General features: G+C 30.5%; 2 protein-coding genes and 2 long non-coding RNA genes across 4 annotated transcripts; 2 read left to right on the top strand and 2 right to left on the bottom strand.

Moving 5' to 3' along the window:
* The first annotated feature begins 636 nt into the window (after positions 1-636).
* LOC108451972 (2S seed storage albumin protein-like) lies at positions 637-1283 on the top strand. The gene has a single exon (XM_017749688.2). It carries the CDS (start codon positions 712-714, stop codon positions 1126-1128), a length of 417 nt encoding a protein of 138 aa, XP_017605177.1. The 5' UTR covers positions 637-711; the 3' UTR covers positions 1129-1283.
* Positions 1284-6535: 5252 nt separating this feature from the next.
* On the top strand, positions 6536-9341 carry LOC108451137 (uncharacterized). The gene is made up of 5 exons (XM_053027651.1): positions 6536-6713; positions 6795-6874; positions 6964-7470; positions 7850-8027; positions 8827-9341. The coding sequence occupies exons 1-5, from the start codon at positions 6536-6538 to the stop codon at positions 9339-9341; spliced, it is 1458 nt and encodes a 485-aa protein (XP_052883611.1).
* A 402-nt stretch (positions 9342-9743) lies between these two features.
* Positions 9744-17323, bottom strand: LOC128292885 (uncharacterized). Its single transcript, XR_008282855.1, has 2 exons — positions 17280-17323; positions 9744-10069 (listed from the first exon to the last, which is right to left on the bottom strand). It is a non-coding gene; the product is annotated as an uncharacterized LOC128292885 (long non-coding RNA).
* Positions 17324-23548: 6225 nt separating this feature from the next.
* LOC128292814 (uncharacterized) lies at positions 23549-26008 on the bottom strand. Its single transcript, XR_008282747.1, has 3 exons — positions 25885-26008; positions 24871-24942; positions 23549-23760 (listed from the first exon to the last, which is right to left on the bottom strand). It is a non-coding gene; the product is annotated as an uncharacterized LOC128292814 (long non-coding RNA).
* Positions 26009-27839: the final 1831 nt, after the last annotated feature.

The raw sequence follows: 27839 nt of genomic DNA, 5'->3' as shown, positions 1-27839 counted from the left end.
GTTTTATGGTACATGTTTAGAGTTTAAGGTTATCTTTTTTAATAAATATTGTTTTTTAAACATATGTTCTTTTTTATAGTATAATGTACCTTACCATTTCACTTAACTACTTATTGATTATAATAAGCAATTTTTGAAGTAAAAAGAACTTTTTTTTATGTTTAAATTCAAAATTTGGTCTAATTTAAATTATTTGAGTTAAATTCAATTAATCTCGAATTAAATTTATGTTAAATAAAAATAATATTGATAGTTATACTTTAAACTTATAATTAACTTTCTTTTCTTATATATTATAGTGATGATAATATATTTAAGATGAGGAGGAGGAGAATAAATCATTTGAGATTTGGTCTTTTGTGCATCATGCAGTAGGTCTCTTGACACTTTTGGTAATTGTTTTTTGGTAGATCAGTGCTTGTCGTCAAACGTAAATTTCAGTAATATGTTTAAGTTGATGCATCTTTGATAAGTGATTTATTTATGCATCTCTTCCTAGGTTTTAGTTGTATAAACTTACAAAAACAAATCTAATTTCTCACCACCATCTGCATGCAAAAAAACCTACGTGTTGAAACTTGAAACCCTACATTACACGTACTCGCCATGCAAAGGCCTAAATCTATTATAAATATCCTTTCATCCGCCACCCCCATTTTCTTCCCATCACATATATCAATCAATCCAGTTATATATATAAAAAAACGTACCATGGCAAAGTTCGCTCTCCTCGTAGCCACTTTCGCTCTCGCTTTCTTCCTCGTCAACGCCTCCATCTACCGGACCACGGACGGCGACGAAGAAAACTGGTACCGACACGACCGGCGGTCGTGTCAAGACCAGATATGGCAGCAAGGCTACCTCCCAAACTGTCAGTGGTACATGAACGAACAGGCCGGCCGCAGCCACAGCGGATACGGCACCCACTACCTCAACTCGTGCTGCTACGAGCTCCAGAACCTAAGGCAGGATTGCCGGTGCCAAGGCTTGAAACAGGCGTTAGGACAACAGCTGAAGCTGCAGGGAGTACGGTGGGAGAGTCGAGAGGCTGAAGATATGTGTGAAGCGGCAGAGACGGCACTGAATAGGTGTCGTTTAGATTCTAGGAGATGTGATATGCATAGTTGAAGATGGCTTTAGATATAAAATCTAAGACCCAAAAATGCTAAACGCAAAATAAGTGTAATGCATGCAATGCATGTTGTTTAGTTGTTCACCGGTTGAGGTTTTTGTAGTATATCTGATATGAATAAAGCACATTATCGTGTGCATTGCGTTTAGTATTTTTAACTCTTATATCTATCCATATTATACTATAATTATAGTTTTGCGACTACATATGAAGAAATGGGAAAATTTTAGTTTAAACCATTTATATCATATTAATCTATGCCTAATTCTCAACAAATTACAACAAATTTTAGTTCACGATTAGATTTGAGTATTATTTTTTGTTTCATATTACAGTATTGTTAATTTTATCTCATCTACTAATTTCATCTCATCTACTAACGGCACGGCAAGTAAATGTACTCTCTATTCAAACTTATCTACCTTATAAAGGTTACTGATTCGGGCTATTTTTAAAATCCAATAGGAATTAATAAGATTGAGTTTTAAATATTAATTATATATTAATTATTAATTATATATTTATATTTATATTAAATTAATTATATTTGATAGTGTTTTTTAATAAAAATAATATTTTAATGAATTTTAATATGTTAAAAATTATTTTCATTTTAATGTATTAATTTTTATAAAATTAATTTTAAATAAAATTAATTTGAACAAAAAATAAACTTAATTTTTAATCGAATCATACTTAAACTTGAAATTTTAATTTAAATACTTTGTATAAATTCAACACAAATCCGACCCGCCTTATCCATAAACATTTATTATTATATTTTTAAAATATTTATCTATTTATGTATATATATATTTAAATTTATATATTATTGTTTCTTATCACCAATCATTTTTCTTGTTTTATATATTTCAAAATATATTATTATATCATTTTTAAATTATTTATGTACTTCTATATATTTACTTGAATTTTTAGATTTAGAATTAAATTAAGATTATTTGTAAATTTTGAGAGTTAATTTTTAAAATGACAAATAAGTTGATGTGATAAATAAAATTGTAAGCTAAATTTATTATTATCTTGATTTTTAACTGTTCGTGGGTTTACTATTTGTAATTTTAGTAGAAGTGACTAAAATGACCGTACTATATAACGTACGTGGGTGCTTAAATTATTAACTTTTATTTTAAATATCTATAATAAATTTTTATAGTTTGATAACTATTTATGTAGTTTGTCATTTTCTTAAAATAGAATCATAGAAACTTTTGGCTCATCAGGGTCAGTTTATTTTGTGCACATATAGTATATGATGAAATTGAAATTGACGAAAATGTATTCATGTATATGTATGAGATAAGCATGCTATACAAGAAAAAAATGTCACATGTATTTATCGTTATATTTTAATCATTTATGATTGAAATCGAAAATAAAAATTTCGTATATTTTTAAAAAGTTTTAGATCTATGATTAACTTGTTTAAATCAAAGTTTTTAATTTTGATTTAGACTTAGTTAGGATGGGTAATGTGTTTACCTACAGTTAGTGTAAAAACAAATGTGGCAGTATGATTAAATAGATATTATAGCGTGAGAGAAAAAATAAACTAAACATACCGTACTACACCACACACAACCACACATCTAAACTGCCCCTTAATTTCTTTCATACTCTGCATTTTAGATTAGTTGAGAAATATTAGCATGGTTCAGACCAGTGGGAAAAACAACAAAAATATCTATTTTTAACTTAGCTTTAGGTCTTAAAACATGATAGCTTTTAGGGCAGGCTATCCTTCCGACATTGTTAATAAAAGTTAAAATGCATAATCACATTTTTCTTCTAATTTGCAAAAATATCATTTTAACCCTCAAAATAAAATCTTGTCAGTTTTAACCTTCAAATCACAATGTTCATCAAAATAGCCCAAAATAGATGAAAAACTTAATAGGTCGTCAACTCAGAGGTGAAGCCAAAAAAAACCTTTAGGGGTTGAAATTAAATTGTAACTTTTACAACAGTAAAAATGCAATTCACCATTTTAATAGCCTATATCTTTATAATTTTTAAAAGATTAAATCAAATTTTTATCATTTTTAAGGGAGCCAAAGTGCAATTTTACTGATACTAATTTAAATTTTTTTTGAAAAGTCTAAAGAGCTCCTAAATGAATTTTTTTTTCATTTTAGGGGGTCGAGGCTCTGCCAACCCCTAGCTACGCTCCTGCGTTAACTGTATGATGTGGCACGCCAAGGTGTTAAAAAGTTTAACACGTGAGATTTCATGCCTGATACTTTTTGTAATGCTTTTAAGTTTTAGGTTGGTAATTTTTTTGTATCGGGTTGGTTCTCAAAATTTTTTTATGCAATCTCGAAGATGGTTTTTTATATAAAATGTAAGTCCCTAAAATGCTAAACACAAAATAAGTGCAATGCATGTTTTTGTAGTATATCTGATATGAATAAAGCACATTGTCGTGTGCATTGGGTTTAAAATTTTTATCTCTTATATCTATCCGTATATATATACTGAAGAAAGAGAAATGAAATTGTGATTCCACCGTTATCTTTATTTTTTTAATAGAAGAATGATAAATCAGATTTTTCTTTTTAATTTTCAGCTTTTTCCTCCCGGAAAAATTCAAATCCAACTATTAAGAGAAAAATTAAAATTATATGGAATCACAGTTTAAAACATTTGAATTTATTAATGATTTAGAGATCATTATTTAAGGTTTGAATTATTTTCAAAATCAAATAGAATTGGAATTAATAAGATTGGGTTTTAAATTAGCAAGGTAGATAGGTTCATTTAAAATACGAGATTTTTTTAGTGAATTATAATAACAGGACAAAGTCTGAACAACAAACGCAATTAGTGCAACTTGAATTTAAGCCATACCTAAGACGGTGAACACCCTTAACTATCAAGCCATCACATGGAGTTTACCTTAAAATACTAGACTTTAAGCACGTATTAAAAAATAGCATATTAATTATATTAAATATAATTTATATTTATATTTATAATAAATTACTAATTTAATAATAATTGTAAGCGGCCCAATTTGCCCGGGCCCATCAGAAGCAATAAAACAAAATGTAAAAAAACAAAAAAAATATTTTAAATTAAATAGTCTAAAAACAGTCCGCTTACAATCTTTACTAACCCATACAAAATAAAACCAAATAAATAATCTAAGTCCCTTTAAACGATCCAGGACCCAATAGCAGACCAAGCCTAAAACCCAAAACATTAAAACCTAATCCTAGCCCATTACATAGCCCAATAACCTAACCCAAAACTTAGTCCATTGACTCTTTTCAGAAAGTGGAAACCCTAGGCCACTAAGGCCCCGTTCGGCACTACTTGCCTGATGGGCTTTTGGCAAAAAAGTGATTTTTTTGTTAAAAGTAATAAAGAACAACCTTCATCTGTACCACTTTTTTCAACTTAAAAAAAGGACTTTTGCACAGATGAAAAGGAGAAATTTTTGGCTTTTATCAGCCAAAAGTACTTCTTGGCAGTATTTTACTATTTTAACCTCTGCTTTTTCTAGACGTTAGAGGATATTATTTTCCTTTTTTCTTGTCTGATTTGTTCTCTGGTTTGTTCTTCTCATCTTCACCTGCTGCTTTAAAAGATTTCTTGCAGAACCTATTTCCTCCATTTTAAGTAAAAAAAGCAAAATCATAACCAAAACATGTCTCATCTGCTGTAATTCTTGCAGAAGTGTTTTGTTCCTCCATTTTAATTTTCAACAATATTTTCTTCTCTGGTTTGATCCTCTTCTCCACCACCGATGAGTTTTTTCTTTTCCTTATCATTCTTCTCTTTAATTTTTTCGTTCTCATCTTCTTCTCTTCTTCTCTCAGTTTGGGGCTTCGCTCACTCACTCTCTGCTTTATTGAAAGCTCACAAATCTTTCTTGCACTCACTCTCTTAAGCTCAAATCGCCCACAAATCTGGTACTTTTGATCTTGTTTTCCCATATATTTGATTCCAATCGATTGATCGTTATAGCAAAATCTTGCTCTCTTTTTTCCTGTTGAATTTTGTTGTTAAGTATGCTTCATATTATTTATTTCTGAAAAAGGGTTCTTTTTGGGGTCTTCTTTTTTTTTATTAAACTGTTTTAGTTGTTTGTAGATTGAAAGAACTATGTCTATGCCTTTTATCTTTATAAAGATTTTGCTTCCAGTGATGGGTTAGTTTTGTTGATAATTTTTCGTTCAAGTTTGGGTAAGATTGTTGAAATTTGGTTTATTTATAGAAAGAAGGAAAGTCAAAAGGTTAGTGTTGCTTCAGCCCAACAAAAAATAGCAGAATGTTGCAAAACAATAGGCCACCATATTAGCTGTAGTCAAATAGAAGACAATGTCTTGAATCTAACAAAGATAGAGCAAAAATTAATCTAAAATTTATTAAAGATGTATGCCTAGATCTTAAAGCACCTAAACTAGGATGTAATAGGAAAGACATAATAAATAATATAAATTATGAGTCGGAAGATTATTCAGATATTAACAAAATAGATAATATTAAAAGAAGTAAAAATATCCTTATAAGAAATATAGATACAAAGATTTTAAGAGAAATAAAAGAAGAAATTCTAAAAGAGAGAAATATATGAGGAAAAATACTTTCTCAAAATAATATAGATAATGATAAAAAATCTATAAAAGAATGTAAATGTTTTAGTTGTGGAAAAATAGGATATAGCTAAATATTGTAGGGAAAAAGATAGGATTAATGAGATAAATATTAATAATGAAATATTTAAAGGAAGAATTTACAGATAGTGATATTATATATTTATAGTATAGAATGACAGAGAAGTTCATACAGATAAAAGATAGAGGATGTAGATAAATTTGTACAATTATTAGATTGTCAAGAATAATTTAATCAAGAATCTAAAATTAGAAGAATTATGTTTGATATGAATGAGCTAATTAAGTTTGCTGCTAAAGCTAACTTTGATTTATCACCTAAAACTATTTTATCTATGTTAATTATTTCGATACCAATTGTCGAGAAAATTCTCAACATGGCTCATTGCTTATTGCTATCTTCTCCATATTTCTACTCCAACGTAAAGAAATTAATTCTATAAGCACTTTTAACCAATGCAAAATATTTCAGGTTATTTTATTAATCATTAATAATTTCAGCGTTAAACAGCCTCTTTATGTTTTATTAGTATGCTTGTTTTGCCATTGAAGCTGCATGGTTTAATTGTGTTTGATGTTATTATTAGTTGTGTTCTTTTTCATGGTTATTATTCCGGTCTTAGAAAGTTGATTTTGATTGAGAAAAAAAAAGCTTAGGATCCTATCTTGATTTCGATACACATCTAAAAAAATATACTTTTGTGACATTTGATTTTCTTAATTGCTTTACTGGCTGAAACGAATTTGTTCATATACACAATAGATGAGTACGTCGGCGATTGAAGTTAGTGGTGAAAAAGTGAAAGCAATGTGGGATAAGAGATTGACAGAAATATTTTGTGATATTTGTATTAAAGAGATATTGAAAGGCAATAGGCCTGGTACTCATTTCACAAAAGATGGATGGTTGAAAATAATGACTAACTTTGAGAAAGAAACAGGCAAGGGTTTTTCACAAAGACAACTTAAAAATAGGTGGGATGCCTTAAAAAAAGAATGGTAAGCTTGGAAGAAACTTAAAGGCGAAGATACTGGTCTAGGGTGGAATCCTATAAAAAGAACCGTTGATGCATCGGATGATTGGTGGGAGAGTAGGCTAAAGGTACATTAATAATTCCCTATATTTTTGTTTTTTTCTTATTTATGAGTTTATTGATAATTACTGTTATTAAACTATCTTTTGATATGTAGGTTGTGCCTGAAGCTCAAAAATTTAGAACATCGGGCATTGATCCTGAATTCGAAGGGAAGTTAGACCAAATGTTTATGGGGATAGTTGCAACAGGTGATAAAGCATGGGCACCTTCTTCTGGTACACTCCGTAGTGATATTTTTGAAGTTGTTAACAATGAAATACCTGAAGAGAATGAAGAAAAAAATGTGAGAAATGATGTTCGCATTTTAAATGATGTTCACATTTCAAATGATGTTCACATTTCAAATGATGTTCAAATTGATGGAAACGGTCAAAAAAGGAAAAACCCTGAGATATCAAGTTCACATTTTAAAACTAGAAGAAAGAAATCCTCAAAGCAAATTGGAGGGGCTGCAAGATTGTCTAGTCAAATAGAAAAATTATACGATGCAGCTGACAATATGAGTCAAGCCACATCTAGTTTGACTCATGTTATGGATCCATATGGTATTCCACAAGCAGTCAAAGTGCTCGACAAAGATGTCGGAAGAAGTTCGAAGCTAGTTCGCTATACTTTTTCGCACTTAGATTATTGCTCAATAAGGACAAGCGAATTATGTTTTTATCAATTAATCCCAAGATTAGAGCTTTGTGGCTTAAGACGGAAATGGAGGATAGCTGAAAATTTTCTAATCTTCTAGGGTTAGGAGATATCTATTATGTGACTAAACAAAAATCCTAAACTAGTTTTATCAATAGTTATTTATGTTTGGTTTTTGGATATTGAATTTATGTTCTACTTATCTATGTGTAATCTACTTTTATTAATAGTTGTTTATGTTTGGTCTTTGGTTATTGAATTTATGTTCTACTTATTTATACTAAATTAGTTTTATCAATAGTTGTTTATATATGATTTTGGATGTTCAAATTTTTTGGCAGGTGATGAGTATAGTTGAGAATTACAACAGTGATGACTGTGATGATGAAAAGGAAAAGAAAGAGATTTTACAACGCATGGAATGTTTTAATCGATTATTTGTTGTTGCATCTTCTTCCGTACAATTATATTACGAGAAGTATATATTAAAGCAGCCATGCATGAATTCAAAACAGTCAGGTGAAACATGGATTCGAGAGATCCTTGACGGTCACGAGTCACGTTATATGATTAATTTTAGGATGTCTAAAATGGTATTCACAAGTTTGTTGAGAGTTTTGGAGACAAGATACAACTTGCGAACTTCAAGAAACATATCTTCTAGTGAAATATTGGGAATTTTTTTATACATTTTGGGTACCGGTGCAAAAGTTTCCCAATATCGAGAAAGATTTCAAAGGTCTAGATCAACAATAAGTCAGTACTTTGCAATTGTGCTTGAAAAAGTTTCAAGGATGGCCACTGATCTAATTGCACCCGAAGATCCTTTTTTTAGCTCAATACCCGAACAAATACGTAATGATTCTAGATATATGCCGCATTTTAAGGTTAAAATTTAATTTTATCTTATTATATTTTTAATATTTTTGGTCGACTTAAAATATGCACGAGACTAATATGATTATTTGTTCAGGATTGCATAGGTGCAATTGATGGTACTCATATTGCCGCTATTCTTCCACCAAATGAACAAATTCCCTATATTGGAAGGAAATGTATCCCTACTCAAAATGTCATGGCAGTATGTGATTTTAATATGTGTTTCACCTTTGTCATGGCTGGATGGGAAGGATCGGCACATGACACTAGAATATTTCTTGATGCAATTTGAGATCCAAAATACAAATTTCCGCACCCACCAAATGGTTAGATATTTTATTTATATGTGATTTTTTAAAAAATAAAGTATAAGTTCTTTAATTGATAATTTTTATAAAAAAATTCTTGAATTAATTGTTTGTTATATTATGACATGTAGGAAAATATTATCTTGTTGATTCTGGATATCCTCAAATGAAAGGTTATCTTGGACCATATAGAGGTCAGCGGTATCATTTACCTGACTTTCGTAGAGGTAGACCGGTATCTGGTAAAGAAGAGGTATTCAATCATTCACATTCATCATTACGTAGTGTGATTGAACGAACTTTTGGTGTTTTGAAAAAAAAATGGGCCATTTTAAGAGATATGCCAAGTTATAGTTTTGAAAAGCAAACGATGATCGTTGTTGCTGCAATGATGATACACAATTTTATCCGAAAACATGCCGGCCGAAATGATGCAGATTTTATGGAATACGAAGATATTAACTGGGCATATGAGAATAATATTGATTTAGAAATTGTGCATGGTCGAGAAAGTGATGATGACGACGACGACGACGATGATGGTGATGATGATGGTGATGATGACGGTGAATCAAACAATTCAAGTGGTTTTGAAATGGAATTAACAAGAGATGCTATAACTTCTAGTTTAATGAATTCACTTTAAATTCTAAATGCTATTGTAAAATTTTTAGTATTTATATTTGGTATATAAATATTATCCCTTTTTGAAACTTTAATCTAAATATATGTAATATTTTAATTTGTTAGGTTTATATTTTCTATGTTATCTAATATGAGTTTTACAAATGTGTTAAAAGCATTAATTAAAAATAAAAATAATTTTAAAAATAATACAATTGTGTCAATATCTAATTACAAATATTTAATTATTATATTTAAATGTTTAAATATAGTTTATATATTCTAATTAAATTTAATAAATAATTAATATTAATTACTTAGAAATATTTAAAATTAATATTATATATTAAAATATTAACAATGAGTTATAATAAATTATTTTTATATTATTGCTAAAATATCATAATATTAACTAATTTAAAAATTATATAAATACATATTTGTTACTTTATAATATCATGTCTAAAATAGACATTTTACTTCTCAAAAGCACTTTTTGACAGCAATACCAAACACTTAAAATTTTCAAAAGTACTTCTCAAAAACACTTCTCAAAAGCACTTCTCAAAAGCACTTTTCCATAGCACTTCTCAAAAGCACTTCTCAAAAGCATTGCCAAACTAAGCCTAAGCCACCGTTCCCATGCACCGCAAACACCATCAGCAGTCCCAAACAGTGAGGCTTCTGGAAGACTTCGCGTCATGCCTCACGAATAGCCTCGCCATGTCAGCAACACCGCGCCATACACACCTGCGAGAAGAAAATAACAGAAAACAACTCACAACAGATTGACAGCAAATAGATCTAAGGGAAATTTTTTGTATTTTTAATGATTATTATTCTTTTTATTCGACTATAAAAGCTTGTGAAATCGAATGTAAAAGGGAGCACAGAAAAATTACGGATACAAATCTATACAAAAAAAAAGAATTTGAATAAGAAATCATCTCGAGAGCAGTTTTTCACAAGGTGATTTTATTTTCTTTTCGATTCATCTCCTGTTTCTTAAAGCTTTTCTACTGCATATGAAACCAAATATAAAAAAGTGAGTAAAGGGAAGAGACTTATCCTTTTTTTGAAGCTTCGAAATCCTTGTTTGCTTCGTGGTAATCGAAGCCTAGATGAGGATTGAAGTTAAAGCTGAGAAAAATTTGCGAATTTGCGGCCAGTTAGGACCAGATTAAGCCCTCGTTTGACGTCGTCCGTCGAATATGTAGACGAAGGGACAGTTGTGAAGTTTTAATCCGGCCGAATGAATAAGGCCTTAGGTTTTGGTTTTATTTTGATTTGCTTTTATTAGTTTTAGGTTTTTTTTTTACTTTGTTTTGTGCAGAACATGAAACGGTGTCGTCAGGAGGGAGAAGATCCGTGCGCCGACCCTTTTCATGGCCTGGATCCGCGACCTTTTACCTCGAATGGTCAAATTCGCGACTAGTCCTTCATCTTCGCGCATATCTTTAAATTAATTCTTATTTCCATTTCATTTCGTTTCAAATTTGTCATAGAGTTTGCGTGTCTTTGCAATTTAGTCCGCGCTTACACGCCATGTTTTGGGATCTGGAATATTTTCACTTTTGATCCCTGGACATTGGCGTGTGTTGCACTTTAGCCATTTACGATTTCACTGGTTTAATTTATTAATTATCCCTCTCATTTTAACTTTATTTTAATTGAGTTTCTTTATTTTTATATAATTCATTATTATTCTAAAAATCCACTTAACATGCATTTTTAATTCTTGATTATTTTATTTTATATTTCTAGCTACTTTGATAATTTTACTTTATTTGTTTATATCATTATTGTAAAGTTTGTTTACATCATATTATTTCAATATTCTATATAATATTTTGTATAAATGTTCTTATATATTATTATATATATGTTTCATGATAAAGTTAATTTTATTCTATATACATTATCAATTTTATGTTATTTATACATATAATATCTTTTAAATTTATTCCTATATTTTATTATATATCTTTGTTGTTTATGGAAAATCTTACATATCTCATATATCTTTTAAATTGTTATTATATATGCATGTACATATATTGATACGTATGTTTGACCTATATACATTATTAAATTCACGTATTCCATACATATAGTTTTTCTTTGTATATATAATTACATTTTTTTGCATTACATATAATTCATGATAAAATTAACTTAAGCTAATATGCATTATAAATTTCGTGCTAATTTTACAAATAATTAATTCTAGGTCTATTTAGGTACATATGTGTTTTGTAAATCTATTATTATGTATTTCCTAAAATTATATTTTATTATGAATTCTAGTTCTCCTTTCATATTTTATATATTATTTAAATTTTCCTTTGTTGCATGTATTTTAACAAATGTTTTAGCACTTGGTATATTATTTGATCTAAAAATCTTCGTGAAAAAAAAATAAAATAGAATAAAATAAATAAAATAAAGAACACACAAATTTTACGTGGAAACCCTTTCGGAAAAAACCACGGCAGAGGAGAAGAAAATTCACTATGTCGAAAAATTTTACTCAAAAACAAGAGGAATAGATCTGTGTCTATTTATAGGCTTGCAAAGCCATATTCTAGTAGGATTGAAACACCTTATCCTAATCAATATAAAATAGATGGAGTTTAATAAGGTTTAAAACCTTATTCTAAAATAAAATAAAAGAAGTCTAGTTCTATATGGATTTTACTTTTATTTTATTTTCCATCGTATTTTATTTAAATAAGAATTTGGGTCACTTAATTCTAACAATCTCCACCTTGACACAAATTCTCAATGAACAAGTTCTTCATCGCGAACTTTCAATAAACAAGTTCTTCACCTCTTCCAAAAACCCCTTAAGGGTTTAACTTCAACAATGAACACCAACCAAGTCTAAGCAATGCTCAAACTTGGTTATAGGAAGTGACTTAGTCATCATATCTGCAGGATTTTCATGAGTGCTAATTTTGCTCACAACAATATCACCACGAGCAATAATATCACGAACAAAATGATACCGAATATCAATGTGTTTTGTTCTCTCATGAAACATTTGATCTTTTGTAAGAAAGATGGCACTGACCGTCACAAAATCATGTCTTGATTTGAAGGTCTTCATTGAGTTCACTAAATAGTCCCTTCAACCAAATAGCTTCTTTACAAGCCTCGAGAATCGCCATGTACTCAGCTTCATTGGTAGACAAAGCGATGTAGTTTGCAAAGTGGCTTTCCAACTAATTGCACAACCTCCGATTGTAAAGACGTAACTCGTGAGAGATCTTCTTCTATCAAGGTCTCCAGCAAAATCAGCATCAACATACCCTATAACTCCATCTTTAGTTCTTCCAAACTGTAAGCAAACATTAGTAGTGCCTCGTAAGTATCTTAAAATCCATCGAATCGCTTTCCGGTGTTCTTTACCGAGATTCGCCATGTATCTCGCTAATCGCGACCGATCGCATATGATAAATCGGACGTGAACAAACCATAGCATACATGAGAGATCCTCTCGCACTAGAGTATGGAACATGTGACATGTACTCAATCTCATTATCGATTGAGGAGATAAGGCCGATGAAAGTCTGAAATGGGTCGCTAAAGGAGTACTAACGAGCTTAGCACTCGCATATTGAACTTGCAAAGAACTTTCTCAATGTACCCTTCCGACTTAGGTACAATTTACTTGCTTTTCTATCTCCGAGAATCTCCATACCAAGTATCTTCTTTGCTGGTCCTAAATCTTTCATCTCAAATTCTTCACTTAGTTGGGCTTTAACCTTTCTTATCTCTCTTTATCTTTTGTCGCTATCAACATGTCATCAACATAAAGAAGTAGATACACAAAAGAACCATCAACTTTTTCTTAAAGTAGACACAACTGTCAAAACTACTTCTTTTGAAATCATGAGAAGTCATAAAGGAATCAAACCTCTTGTACCCATTGTCTTGGTGATCTGTTTCAAACCGTAAAGGGACTTTTTCACAAGCAAACATAGTCCTCTTTTTCGAGACTATAAAACCCTCGGTTGTTGCATGTAAATATCTTCCTCAAGTTCTCCATGCAAAATGCAGTTTTACATCTAACTGCTCAAGCTCCAAATCATGCATGGCCACAATACCAAGCAAAGCTCGAATCGAACTATGCTTAACAACCTGGAGAGAACACATCTGTGAAGTCCACTCCGGAATTTGATCAGTAACCCTTTGCAACAAGCCTTGCTTTATATCCGGGTTCTTCAACTCCTGAGTCCCTTCTTTCTTTTAAACACCCATTTACAACGAATGACCTTTTTACCTTTAGGAAGTTTTACAAGATCCCATGTTCGCTTTTTGTGGAGTGATTCCATCTCCTCTTGCATAGCAAACATCCACTTTTTCGAGTCTTCACACTAATCGCCTTAGAATAATTAAATGGCTCTTGATTCGCATCTATATCTTCACCACATTTAAAGCATAAGCAACTAGATCAACCTCGGCATACTTCTTTAGAGGTTTAATTTCTCTTCTTGTCCTGTTTTTGGCGATAGAGTATTGCGGTGAAGAAGCAACTCTATTCTCAATTTTTATCGGCTTGAGGAGTTGATTCGTATTAATCGATGCTCCACCGCTTTTGGTTTTCTTTATTGGAAGAGTCTTTAAGAGATAAGTTAGGTAGCATAGCGGTTTCATCAAAAACAACATCTCTACTAATCACAACTTTTCTATTTTCAGGACACCATAACTTATAGCCTTTTACACCACTTTATAACCAAGAAAAACGCATTTAATGGATCTCGGTTCCAATTTTCCATTATCAACATGAGCATACGCAGGACACCCAAAAATCTTTAAATCGAATAATTAGCGGGATTACGGACCATACCTCTTGTGGAGTCTTTTCTCAATGGCAACGGATGGAGATCGGTTGATCAAAAACATGCAGAGAGGTCGCTTCGCCCAAAATAACTTTGGTAAGTTGGCATTTGACAACATACATCGAACCTTCTCCATGATCGCTCGTTCATTCGCTCGCAACGCCGCTTTTTTGTGGAGTATGACGAATCGTCAAGTGTCTCATGATCCTTCCGACTTGCACAATCTATTAAACTCATCGAGCGTAACTCTAAGCCATTGTGCATGCGGAGGTATTTTATCTGCTTTTCCGTCTGTTTTCAATCATAATTTTCCAAGACTTAAATGCGGAAAACACATCGCTTTTCGCTTGGGAAGAACGCCCAAACTTTTCGGAAAAATCATCAATAAAGGTTAGCATATAATTAGCTCCACCTCTCGAAGGCACTCGGACGGCCCCACAGATCGAATGGATATACTCCAACGTTTCCTTCGTGTTATGGATTCCTCTAGTGAATCGAACTCTCTTTTGCTTCCCAAAACACAGTGCTCACAGAAATTCAGTTTGCAAATTCCTTGCCCATTAAGAAGTCCTCTTTGCTTAATTTCGCCATGCCATTCTCACTCATATGCCCTAGGCGATATGCCAAAGTTTAGTAATATCATCATCCGACAAGGAAGAGGAAGCGACAATTGCATCACCGAGAATAAGAGAACCCCTCAAAACATATAACTTGGCAATCTTTCTTTGCCCTTTCATCACAACAAGGACCCTTTGAAATCTTTAAAACCCCACTTTCATTGTATATCTGCACTTTTGAATCAAGAGTACTCAACGAAATTAAATTTCTTTTCAATTCGAACATGCCGCACGTCACTAAGTGTTCGACAACTCCATCAAACATCTTAACTTTAATTGTTCCAACACTGCGATTTTACATGAAGCATTATTTCCCATCAAAACAACACCTTGACATCTTTGTTTCATAAGTTGTAAACCAATCCCGATTGGGACTCATGTGGAAGGTGCAGCTGAATCAAGTATCCACTCGCCACTTTAGAATCATTGATGAAGCGACTAGAAGTTCACCATCGCTGTAGTCTTCTACAACATCGACTTCACCGAATTTTTCGGTCTGTTTTCCTTTTGATTCGCACCTCCTTTTAATCTTATTTTGTAGCTTATAGCACTCAGATTTAATGTGCCCTTTCTTCTTGCGAAGTTGCAAGTTTTACCTCTGTTTGAAGACTTGATCTACCCTTAGATTTACCACGAGGATTCCGTTCCTGTGTTCTACCACGATCATCATCAACATTCCGGTCTTGTCTCCCACGAACAATGAGACCCTCTCCCTGAGAGTTGGGTTTAACCACAAGATTCTTCATCTTATCATACGAGGTTAAAGAATCATAAACCTCATCAACTGTGAGAGACTCGCGGCTATATAAAATCGTGTCTCTAAAGGTTGAATAAGACGGGGGCAACGAACAAAGTAGAATCAATCCTAGATCTTCCTTATCATACTGAACCTCCATGGCCTCCAAGTTTGAGAGAATTTCTTTAAACACTGTTAAGTGTTCGTGTCGACGCACCTTCCTCCAAACGATGAGCATAAAGACGCCGCTTCATATGCAACATGCTTGTTAGAGTTTTCGACATACATATTTGTTCTAGCCTCTTCCATAATACAATGGCGGTTTTCTCTTTCATCACATCCCGCAAAATTTCGTTGGACAAATGCGATGTAATTGTGTTAATGCCTTTCGATCCTTACGCTTCTTCTCTTCATCTGTTAATGTCGAAGGCATCTTATCTATCCTAGCAGGGCATCCTCTAGATCCATCGTGCAAGAATCGCTTGCATCTTAATTTGCCACAACGCAAATGTGTTGCGATCCAACAATGAATTTCATACTTTAAAGACGCCATTACCGTGATCGAGATGAATAACCCGGAAGCTCTGATACCACTTTGTGAAAAAAAAAATAAAATAGAATAAAATAAATAAAATAAAGAACACACAAATTTTACGTGGAAACCCTTTCGGGAAAAAAACCACGGGCAGAGGAGAAGAAAATTCACTATGTCGAAAAATTTTACTCAAAAACAAGAGGAATAGACTGTGTCTATTTATAGGCTTGCAAAGCCATATTCTAGTAGGATTGAAACACCTTATCCTAATCAATATAAAATAGATGGAGTTTAATAAGGTTTAAAAACCTTATTCTAAAATAAAATAAAAGAAGTCTAGTTCTATATGGATTTTACTTTTATTTTATTTTCCATCGTATTTTATTTAAATAAAAATTTGGGTCACTTAATTCTAACATCTTCATTCTATAGCTTATTTTAATGATTACATATATATATATATATCTAGTTTTTTTCCTTCTTGAGTAATTTCAAATTCATCAATTCATCAATTTATATATCATATATATTATGTGTTTATTCGTTCATCACTATTTTAGAATTGTCTCACCACTTTGACTTCAAATTTTCATTTTATTTTGTAAATGTTTTGTGAATTGTTTTATATTGTGCCATTTTTACTTAGTCATTGTTTTATCCATTGTATCAATTGTTCTCCATCCATGATTAAGAATTGGGTTACATTTTACTTAGAACAGTTGTACATAACTGTTGGATTTATTAATTGTGGTTTATTGTACTATATTATTTCATGCTCATTAATCCTTTTCTATATAATTTTTTTGACACAATGCATTAAGTATTCCATCTATTTTAAAACAAATAAAGGCGTTTTGAGTGAATTTCTAATTTTTATTATTATTCAAAAATTTTTGTAACGCCCCCTAACCCTATACCGTCATCGGAACAGGGTTACGAGACATTACCAGTCAGTACAGTCCAATTTCGGTCATTAATTAAAATAAATATTTACACACATCCTAATTTTAAGATGTCGTCCCTTTAATGGGCCCTCGCGGTCCAATATGAACAGTAAATTCAATTCGGGACTAATTTAGAATCACAACGAATTTTAGTAAATTTCAAAATTCATACTACATACCGCTGTTAACCATAATTTACTCATTTCATGAGTACATCTACAACCTAAATGACTCTCATAAAACATCCTAGGTACATGCCGTTACCAATAATTAACACACTTTACCTTAATGAATTCGGGATCGAACTGGGATGCTGATTCAACGTTCTATCTTTACTAAACTGCAAGACGAAACAAACCGCACGTTGAGTATGGTATACTCAAGTGGTATTTCCATAATCTGAACACTTAATAATATAACAATTAAACTTAAAATCACAATAACAATTATAAGTATTCATTTATTTGTTTTATAGATAAAATTTCAATTACTTACCATATAAATTCTATACAAGTCATATAACAAACACAAAACATATTTGTTCAATTCTTTTCATTTACTTACCGTATAAATTCTATACAATATATTCACAATTCACTTGTTTTCACACTTTACTTCTTAACAATATACCATTTTAATTCATTCTAACATCAATCATCATCCATTTGAACTTCACTCATTTCATGAACCTTTTGGTTCATGTTTTCAATCTCATATCTTAATTTCAATTCTCAATTCAATTTCTCATTTCATTCCAATAGCTCAATCAATCAAATTCACTCGACTTATCTTTTCACTTATTTACCCCTATTAACAAGACTCGGACCTTGGCGGATACACGGATCCAACCAAACACACCAATATGGCACCCAAAGGCCTCATCGGATAGTTCGAAGCAATATTTGACACCAGTGTCTCATCGGCCTAGCCGAAGTAAAGTTGGTACCCAGTACCTCATCGAATCTATCCGAAGAAACATAGTGACACCCAGTGTCTCATCGACTCGAGGTTGAAGAATCTCTGAACACTTCCAATCCTATGGCATGCCAACTATATCCGACTCAGCCCGATACTGTTAATAGGGTATTCAATTCACTTTCAATTTTTTTTCAATCAATACACATTTTAATTAATCACATAAATTCATAATTCAATACAATTTAATTCACTTTTCAGTAACAAATATCCAAATATCACAAATCTCATATTTAAAATTTTCAAACAATTTATATTTCAATTCAATTCAAATAATCAATATATATTCAATATTCAATATATATATCTATATATATACGCCAATTCAATCAATATAAATTCAATAAATTCATCACATACTATATCAATCCATTTCATTTGCAAAACACAATAATTCTTACTTCAAAACACTTAATATACATATTAAGAAATAAATTCAACAATTAAGTATTAGGTTCGGATTATAGAAATACAAACCATAATTTTCGAGCTAACTCCGTTGACTTTGTCTTGTCCTTTCTTAGCCGAGATTTCTGGTACCACATTGACTACGAAATTAATACAATTCATAATCATTAATACATTACTAATTCATATCTTGAGTTATAGAATTCTAAATTAAGATCCGCTAATTTTTCCTGAAACTAGACTCACAAATCTTCTTACAATAAAATTTTCAGAATTTTTGGTTTAGCCATTAAGTACAGTTTATTCTTTAAATTCACCCCTATTCTGCTGTCTGACAGTTTCATCCCTTCTTCACTAAAAATTAATTATCTCACAGTACAGAACTCGGATAACATTCTCGTTGATTTCTAATGAAAATAGACTCATTAGGGATTCTAAACATATAACTTTAACCCTCTAATTATTTTTATTCAATTTTTGGTGATTTTCCAAAGTCAGAACAGGGGAACCCAAATTCATTCTGACCTTGTCTCACAAAATTCATTATATCTCATAATTTACAATTCAATTGCTTATCGTTTTTTCTATAAGAAACTAGACTCAATAATATTTAATTTCATATTTTATTCATCCTCTAATTCAATTTATACAATTTTTGGTGATTTTTCAAACTTAGACTACTGCTGCTGTCTAAAATAGTCTTAGTACAAAACGTTGATTTACTTTAATTTCAATTTAATTCTAACTAAATTCACTTACTTTTCTATCTTAATTCATACTTTATTTCTATTCAAATTTCATCCATACTCTCATTTAAATATTAAATTTCCAGCATACTTTCCTAATTTCAAAATTTCATCAATTTAGTCCCTACAACATAAAACTTATAACTTACTTTACAATTTGATCCTATTATCAATTCTAGCTTGAAATTTACTCAATTAAACCCTTAATTCACTATTTTATTCAACATGAACTATACTTGAAAATCTATAAACTCTCAAAATATCAACTTAATTTCATCAAAGTCTTGTTCCAAAGCTTCTAAAACATCAAAATTTAAGAAGAAATGACTTAATTGACTTACCAAATTAAACTTTGAGCCTTGAAACCCAAATTTTCCTTTTTCTTTTTCTTTCTTTCTTTCTCACCTGTTTCTTCTCTGTTTCGTTTGCTTTCATTCTGTTTCTTATGTTTCTTTACTTATTTATATAATATAATATATAATATAATATACTATAATATAATAATAATATAATATATATTTTAACACATAAAAATCTTAGATTTTTATGTTTATGCCGCCTCACTTAGGACAAATGGCATAATTTCCATTTTGGTCCTCTTCATTTTCTTTTAATCTACAATTCAACTTTCATCATTTATTCAATTTAGTCATTTTTCCTAATTACTCTTAATTAAACTAAATTTACTTAATTAAACTCTAATTAACCACTCAATTGACTTCGTAAATATTTTTAATAAATATTTACTTAATCCATTTTTCAGAAACGGAGACCGAAAATACACTTTTTCGTAACGGTAAAATTCGGTCGTTACAATTCTCCCCTTTTATAATTTCGTCCTCGAAATTTACTCGAGAGAGGTGCGGTATAAGTACAAAGATCTCATTGTTCCTCTCGGTTCCCATATTGCTTCTTCAATATTATGACATTACCGCTCGGGCTAGTATCTCAACCGGCTCTTTTTCATACTATAGATTGCATCAAATCTCAATATCCTTTGTCGGTATAACATGCAAGAGATTTGATCTCTATAATCTTCTGAGCTTCAAATCATGAAAAATTATCATAAACTTTCTGTAACTTTAGAAGCAAAACCAAGCAATATTTTACCAATTTGACTTTTCTACAACTTCACATAGTCCAACAGAACAAGAACTCAATTTCTTTTTCAACCTGATCTTTAAAATTTTCTTCCAAGGTGGATCTTTAAGAAATATCATATCACTAATTAAATACTCAATATCCCAACGTTTCAAGTCCACATATGATTCTTATCTGTCAAAATTACTTTCAATCTATCTCAAATCACTTCCACTTTTCTTCAATTTCACGAATTAAACAACTCTGCATATTCTTTTTCTCACTGTATTTAATCAAATCCCATGCAGTTTTACATCAATCATTATTCAGAACTTCATACAGTGTTGAAAACTATTATTACACACCCAGAACTTCTTGTACTTGTTCTATAATCAGAGTATAAACCACGTATCTCAATCAGAAATAATAGAAACCACCATACCATGTAATCTGATAATCTCAGAAACCTAGATTTCAAACAATTATTGAGTAAGAAACTTATTCATACTAGAATAGAATATACAAGCTTCACCATACCTTCGATGATTACTCAAATACCGTCTTTCTTTTTCAAAGATCGAGATAATTCCAATTCAAACCCATAGAAATTATATCCCATTTCCATTCTGATATCCTTTCTAGTCGTAATAGCTCAAGATATCTCAGATCGATATAAACATTTATATACAATTTCAAAGTACTACTTTTCTTTCCGATCTTCAACACATCTTCCTCAAATCACTGTACATCTTATTCTTCCAAAATGCATAGACATAGTACTACTATAATTTCATGCAAATTCTCCGTATAAGTTCGAATCTCTGTTCAGCTTTTATTTCTAAATAGCAAACAACCATCATATCCAATCTGAAATGTTTAATCGTAAATCAGATACTATATCCATTTAATCGATAACTCATTACCACATTTTCGAGCTTCGCAGATCATCGTAAAGAAGTCGGTTTAAATTTTTTATCTCTACCAAAATTGAACCATCTTCAAATGATAACAGTCAGATGTTCATAGCTCATAACACAAAACAAAGCTTTCAACTTGAATATACATACATTCATTGTCTTTTTGGATGATAATTAATTATCATATCTTGATCTTTTAATGCAAGAACAATAACTACCACTTCGAATCAGGTATCAAATAATTCTTCCCATGTGATTCTAACATTTCGTAACATAAACCATTACTTCACTTTCTTTTTTTTCTTTTTTTTTTACATCAAAACACTGCTATCCCTGTAAACCACAAGTTTCTTTATCGGATTTCAGATCGAACGTAACTAGTGCTTGATTAATCGAGCTTTCAACTAATCGTAACCTTGCTAACGTCTATCGATCATTCCAATTCCACATCTTTCTATAATAACCGACTAGTTTTAGAAAACCTCGATTTCAAATATATTTTTCACTATCATTTCAGTTACAAAATCTATAGCACATTCAACTTCTTCAATCAACAGAGTTCGGTAACTCTTCCGAAACACATTAGAATTCTCTTGCACTATTGCCACCGATTTAAACCTTAACTTAAATATTTTAATATTCAATACATAAACAAGGTAAATACCATGACCCTTTTCCGCATATATCTATGTTGGCATGTTCAATATCACAATAGACAATTAGCTCAATCTTCTCTCGATTCAACAAAACATTTCATCATCTTGATCTTGCAACATATTATACTTCACAGTATAATTTACCACCATATCATGCAGAATTAACCATTCCATTATTGAGATTATATCAAGCAGTAAGAACATCAAATCGCTCGAAAAACAAGAGTATCATTATCAAGCAGTTCCTCGCAGATCTTATCACCCATAAATACTAATCTGAAAAATTTAATGCTTCAACCCAAAAATTTCGCAAACCCAACAGCAAATCTTTAATAGATACTGAACTTATGTTATCATAGGAATAGTCAAACCAATATCAATTTAAAATAATCATATTAGTGTCGATAAAGAAGAAAGTACCTGTAATGACATCCGGTAGAGATAAATCTTCTCATATATAATTAATATATACCCTGGCTGATGTTCATTCTCCAGATTTTACAGTGAAGTCATTTGTCACACTTCGGCTTTCACTCGTATTTTTGAGATTACAGGGTAACCTACCTCTGTTAACTACATTACTCGGTCTTGAACTCTGAATAATGTTTTTTTTTTCAATTTTCTTCAAGCAATCACTAAGATAATAATCAGGAGAATCATGTCTAACACATATTCCATTCCTTATTCTATATTCTTCAGCTTCTGTCTTCATTTAAACCATCTTCAAACCATTTGTATCATACAGTTTCTATCGGAATATATCCTCTGATATATTTATTTAATCAAACAAATTCCTTCATACACGCTTGCGTTATATGATCCTGTTTAAGCTTCAAGAATTTCAGACGTTTCGATCAAGAAATCTCGATCGATATATATATATATTTCTTTCGAACTCATCTCGAAAACTTTCAAATAACCCTTTCTTAATCACAACATAATCAATGTTTTCTACCACCGTAAGCTGAATCTTTTAACGTAAATATCATACCCTTCTAACATTTAATCGGTGATCGAACAATTCATTTACAATCCCGATAATATTCTCTAACCAGGTTTCAGTTTCTTTCAAGATCATTCTCAACTGTAATTCTCAATTCATCCACACCATATATATATACATGTCCAGATCATTAACAGCAGATAACTTACCCGTTCAGACAAGCTCTATACCTTGAAGCACTTCGGGAACCGATTGAGAAACAGGAGGGGTAGATATCATAACAAATACAATTTCTTCTATTCACTGAAAAACATCAGTTATAATTCTAAATAATTATGTATCCTTTTTTTTTTCTATTATTTCATCAGTCATCATTCAGTAATTAATTACCCATTGAGTTTATACCCAGTGTTGTTGATTCAGTTTTCATCTAATTCACGAGACTATTCGTCTCTAGTACACATTTCATAATCAATACCATCGATATTTTTGTCTAACATTTTCACCATAAAACAATACAAAACAAATATATCAGCATCCGATCCCGACTCAATTTCGACTCAATTATGGCATGTACCCCTAGACTCAATTCTGAGTTCGATTTAGTCCGAGAATCGGCTAAACCTGAATAGCTCTGATACCACTAAATGTAACGCCCCCTAACCCTATACCGTCATCGGAACAGGGTTACGAGACATTACCAGTCAGTACAGTCCAATTTCGGTCATTAATTAAAATAAATATTTACACACATCCTAATTTTAAGATGTCGTCCCTTTAATGGGCCCTCGCGGTCCAATATGAACAGTAAATTTAATTCGGGACTAATTTAGAATCACAACGAATTTTTAGTAAATTTCAAAATTCATACTACATACCGTTGCCAACCATAATTTACTCATTTCATGAGTACATCTACAACCTAAATGACTCTCATAAAACATCCTAGGTACATGCCGTTACCAATAATTAACACACTTTACCTTAATGAATTCGGGATCGAACTGGGATGCTGATTCAACGTTCTATCTTTACTAAACCTGCGCACGGAAACAAACCGTACGCTGAGTATGGTATACTCAGTGGTATTTCCATAATCCGAACACTTAATAATATAACAATTAAACTTAAAATCACAATAACAATTATAAGTATTCATTTATTTGTTTTATAGATAAAATTTCAATTACTTACCATATAAATTCTATACAAGTCATATAACAAACACAATAACATATTTGTTCAATTCTTTTCATTTACTTACCGTATAAATTCTATACAATATATTCACAATTCACTTGTTTTCACACTTTACTTCTTAACAATATACCATTTTAATTCATTCTAACATCAATCATCATCCATTTGAACTTCACTCATTTCATGAACCTTTTGGTTCATGTTTTCAATCTCATATCTTAATTTCAATTCTCAATTCAATTTCTCATTTCATTCCAATAGCTCAATCAATCAAATTCACTCGACTTATCTTTTCACTTATTTACCCCTATTAACAAGACTCGGACCTTGGCGGATACACGGATCCAACCAAACACACCAATATGGCACCCAAGGCCTCATCGGATAGTTCAAGCAATATTTGACACCCAGTGTCTCATCGGCCTAGCCGAAGTAAAGTTGGTACCCAGTACCTCATCGAATCTATCCGAAGAAACATGGTGACACCCAGTGTCTCATCGACTCGAGGTCGAAGAATCTCTGAACACTTCCAATCCTATGGCATGCCAACTATATCCGACTCAGCCCGATACTGTTAATAGGGTATTCAATTCACTTTCAATTTTTTTCAATCAATACACATTTTAATTAATCACATAAATTCATAATTCAATACAATTTAATTCACTTTTCAAGAACAAATATCCAAATATCACAAATCTCATATTTAAAATTTTCAAACAATTTATATTTCAATTCAATTCAAATAATCAATATATATTCAATATTCAATATATATATCTATATATATACGCCAATTCAATCAATATAAATTCAATAAATTCATCACATACTATATCAATCCATTTCATTTGCAAAACACAATAATTCTTACTTCAAAACACTTAATATACATATTAAGAAATAAATTCAACAATTAAGTATTAGGTTCGGATTATAGAAATACAAACCATAATTTTCGAGCTAACTCCCGTTGACTTTGTCTTGTCCTTTCTTAGCCGAGATTTCTGGTACCACATTGACTACGAAATTAATACAATTCATAATCATTAATACATTACTAATTCATATCTTGAGTTATAGAATTCTAAATTAAGATCCGCTAATTTTTCCTGAAACTAGACTCACAAATCTTCTTACAATAAAATTTTCAGAATTTTTGGTTTAGCCATTAAGTACAGTTTATTCTTTAAATTCACCCCTATTCTGCTGTCTGACAGTTTCATCCCTTCTTCACTAAAAATTAATTATCTCACAGTACAGAACTCGGATAACATTCTCGTTGATTTCTAATGAAAATAGACTCATTAGGGATTCTAAACATATAACTTTAACCTCTAATTATTTTTATTCAATTTTGGTGATTTTCCAAAGTCAGAACAGGGAACCCAAATTCATTCTGACCTTGTCTCACAAAATTCATTATATCTCATAATTTACAATTCAATTGCTTATCGTTTTTCTATAAGAAACTAGACTCAATAATATTTAATTTCATATTTTATTCATCCTCTAATTCAATTTATACAATTTTGGTGATTTTTCAAACTTAGACTACTGCTGCTGTCTAAAATAGTCTTAGTACAAAACGTTGATTTACTTTAATTTCAATTTAATTCTAACTAAATTCACTTACTTTTCTATCTTAATTCATACTTTATTTCTATTCAAATTTCATCCATACTCTCATTTAAATATTAAATTTCCAGCATACTTTCCTAATTTCAAAATTTCATCAATTTAGTCCCTACAACATAAAACTTATAACTTACTTTACAATTTGATCCTATTATCAATTCTAGCTTGAAATTTACTCAATTAAACCCTTAATTCACTATTTTATTCAACATGAACTATACTTGAAAATCTATAAACTCTCAAAATATCAACTTAATTTCATCAAAGTCTTGTTCCAAAGCTTCTAAAACATCAAAATTTAAGAAGAAATGACTTAATTGACTTACCAAATTAAACTTTGAGCCTTGAAACCCAAATTTTCCTTTTTCTTTTTCTTTCTTTCTTTCTCACCTGTTTCTTCTCTGTTTCGTTTGCTTTCATTCTGTTTCTTATGTTTCTTTACTTATTTATATAATATAATATATAATATAATATACTATAATATAATAATAATATAATATATATTTTAACACATAAAATCTTAGATTTTTATGTTTATGCCACCTCACTTAGGACAAATGGCATAATTTCCATTTTGGTCCTCTTCATTTTCTTTTAATCTACAATTCAACTTTCATCATTTATTCAATTTAGTCATTTTTCCTAATTACTCTTAATTAAACTAAATTTACTTAATTAAACTCTAATTAACCACTCAATTGACTTCGTAAATATTTTAATAAATATTTACGAATCCATTTTTCAGAAACGGAGACCCGAAAATACACTTTTTCGGTAACGGTAAAATTCGGGTCGTTACAATTTTGAAATAAGGCAATATCCAATATTTGAGAATTCGGAAAATCGTGCTCAATCATGCTGGGTATGATTTTTTCGGTGAACTAAATATTTGGATAACCTTTTTATAATTTTAGTGTACGAGTTTTCAAATGTCAAAAATCAATCGTATTTTTAAAGGTATAAAGGATCGTATCCAATCGTACTGGGTATGATACTGCATATCTTTGAAACGAGAGAATTTTGATCTCTAATTTGAGCTATTCAAACATTTTAAAAAGAATCATACTTTGGAAAATCTTTTCTTTAAAAAACCTTTTGGTATAAGGACAACATCAAATCAATTTGGTACCAATTTTTGGGCGTAACGAGGGTGCTAACCCTTCCTCATGAGTAACCGATTCCCGAACCCCTTTTTTTTATTTTACATAAACCAAATTTATTTTTTATGGAATAAAAATGTTTTAGTAGGTGGTCCAATCACACCTAAATCAAGAGATTGGTGGCGACTCCGCATTTTTGTTTTCAAAAGTCGATCCCCATTGTTTTCAAAATAAAAAAGGGTTTCGACAATAATAATTAAATATTACTCAAAATCCAGAAAAAAAAATATTAAACTAATTAATGTAAATTTTACAAATTATATTTAATATAATAAAAGTATATTAATTTTTTTACTTAAAATATTTACAATTTGGGATTTGTGATTTTAGGGTTTAAAATTTGTTTTCTAATTGTTTTATTCTTTCTCTTCTTGTTTTTTTATTTTAAAAATTTTCAAACACGGAATATCACGTGTTAAAATTTTTAACACCCTGCCACGCATATAGTTAACGGCCCGTTAAGTTTTCCGTCCATTTTGAGCCATATTGATAAACTTTGTGATTTCAGGAATTTTATTTTGAGAGATAAAATGACATTTTGCACAGTTGGTGAATAAAAATGTGATTCGTTAATTCACGTAAATTACATAGGAATTATCTCTAAATTTATTAATATATCAAATTACAGTAATATTTTATTTCGATTACAGTTTTATCAAGAGTGAATTAGTTAAAAAGCTGGTTTAAAAATAATTAAGAAATTAAGTTTTTTTAAATTTAAAAAATAGTTAAAAACTCAAACTAATAATTCCGAACAATTTTTTCAAACGGCTAAATTCATTTTCATTCTTTAGCATTCAAATCTTATTCTTTCAATTCTCTCAATCTTATTTATCTATTTTCACAATTCTCTTAATTATTTTATTCTCAATTTTCTTGTTAGAAGTATTCTCTTAAAAGCCTAAATAATTTTTAAAATCTCTTTGAATAAGAAGCATTTTCAAAAATATTGGTATATCTAAATTTTATTCAAAATTCTCGAGTCTAAAAATCTCGAATTTGGAGTTAAGAGTTAAGTTTAAGGAGATTGAAAATGTAAAAAGGATTTAAATGCAAAAAAAAAATTATTTGAATATATATAACAAATAAACTAACCGATAGAAAAAATTTAACCATTTGAA

This window comes from Gossypium arboreum, chromosome 5, assembly GCF_025698485.1.
Source record: "Gossypium arboreum isolate Shixiya-1 chromosome 5, ASM2569848v2, whole genome shotgun sequence".
In the NCBI taxonomy this organism is placed as follows: domain Eukaryota; kingdom Viridiplantae; phylum Streptophyta; class Magnoliopsida; order Malvales; family Malvaceae; genus Gossypium; species Gossypium arboreum.
The sequence above is the reverse complement of the archived record's forward strand: the minus strand, read 5'-3'. Positions and strand labels throughout refer to the sequence as shown.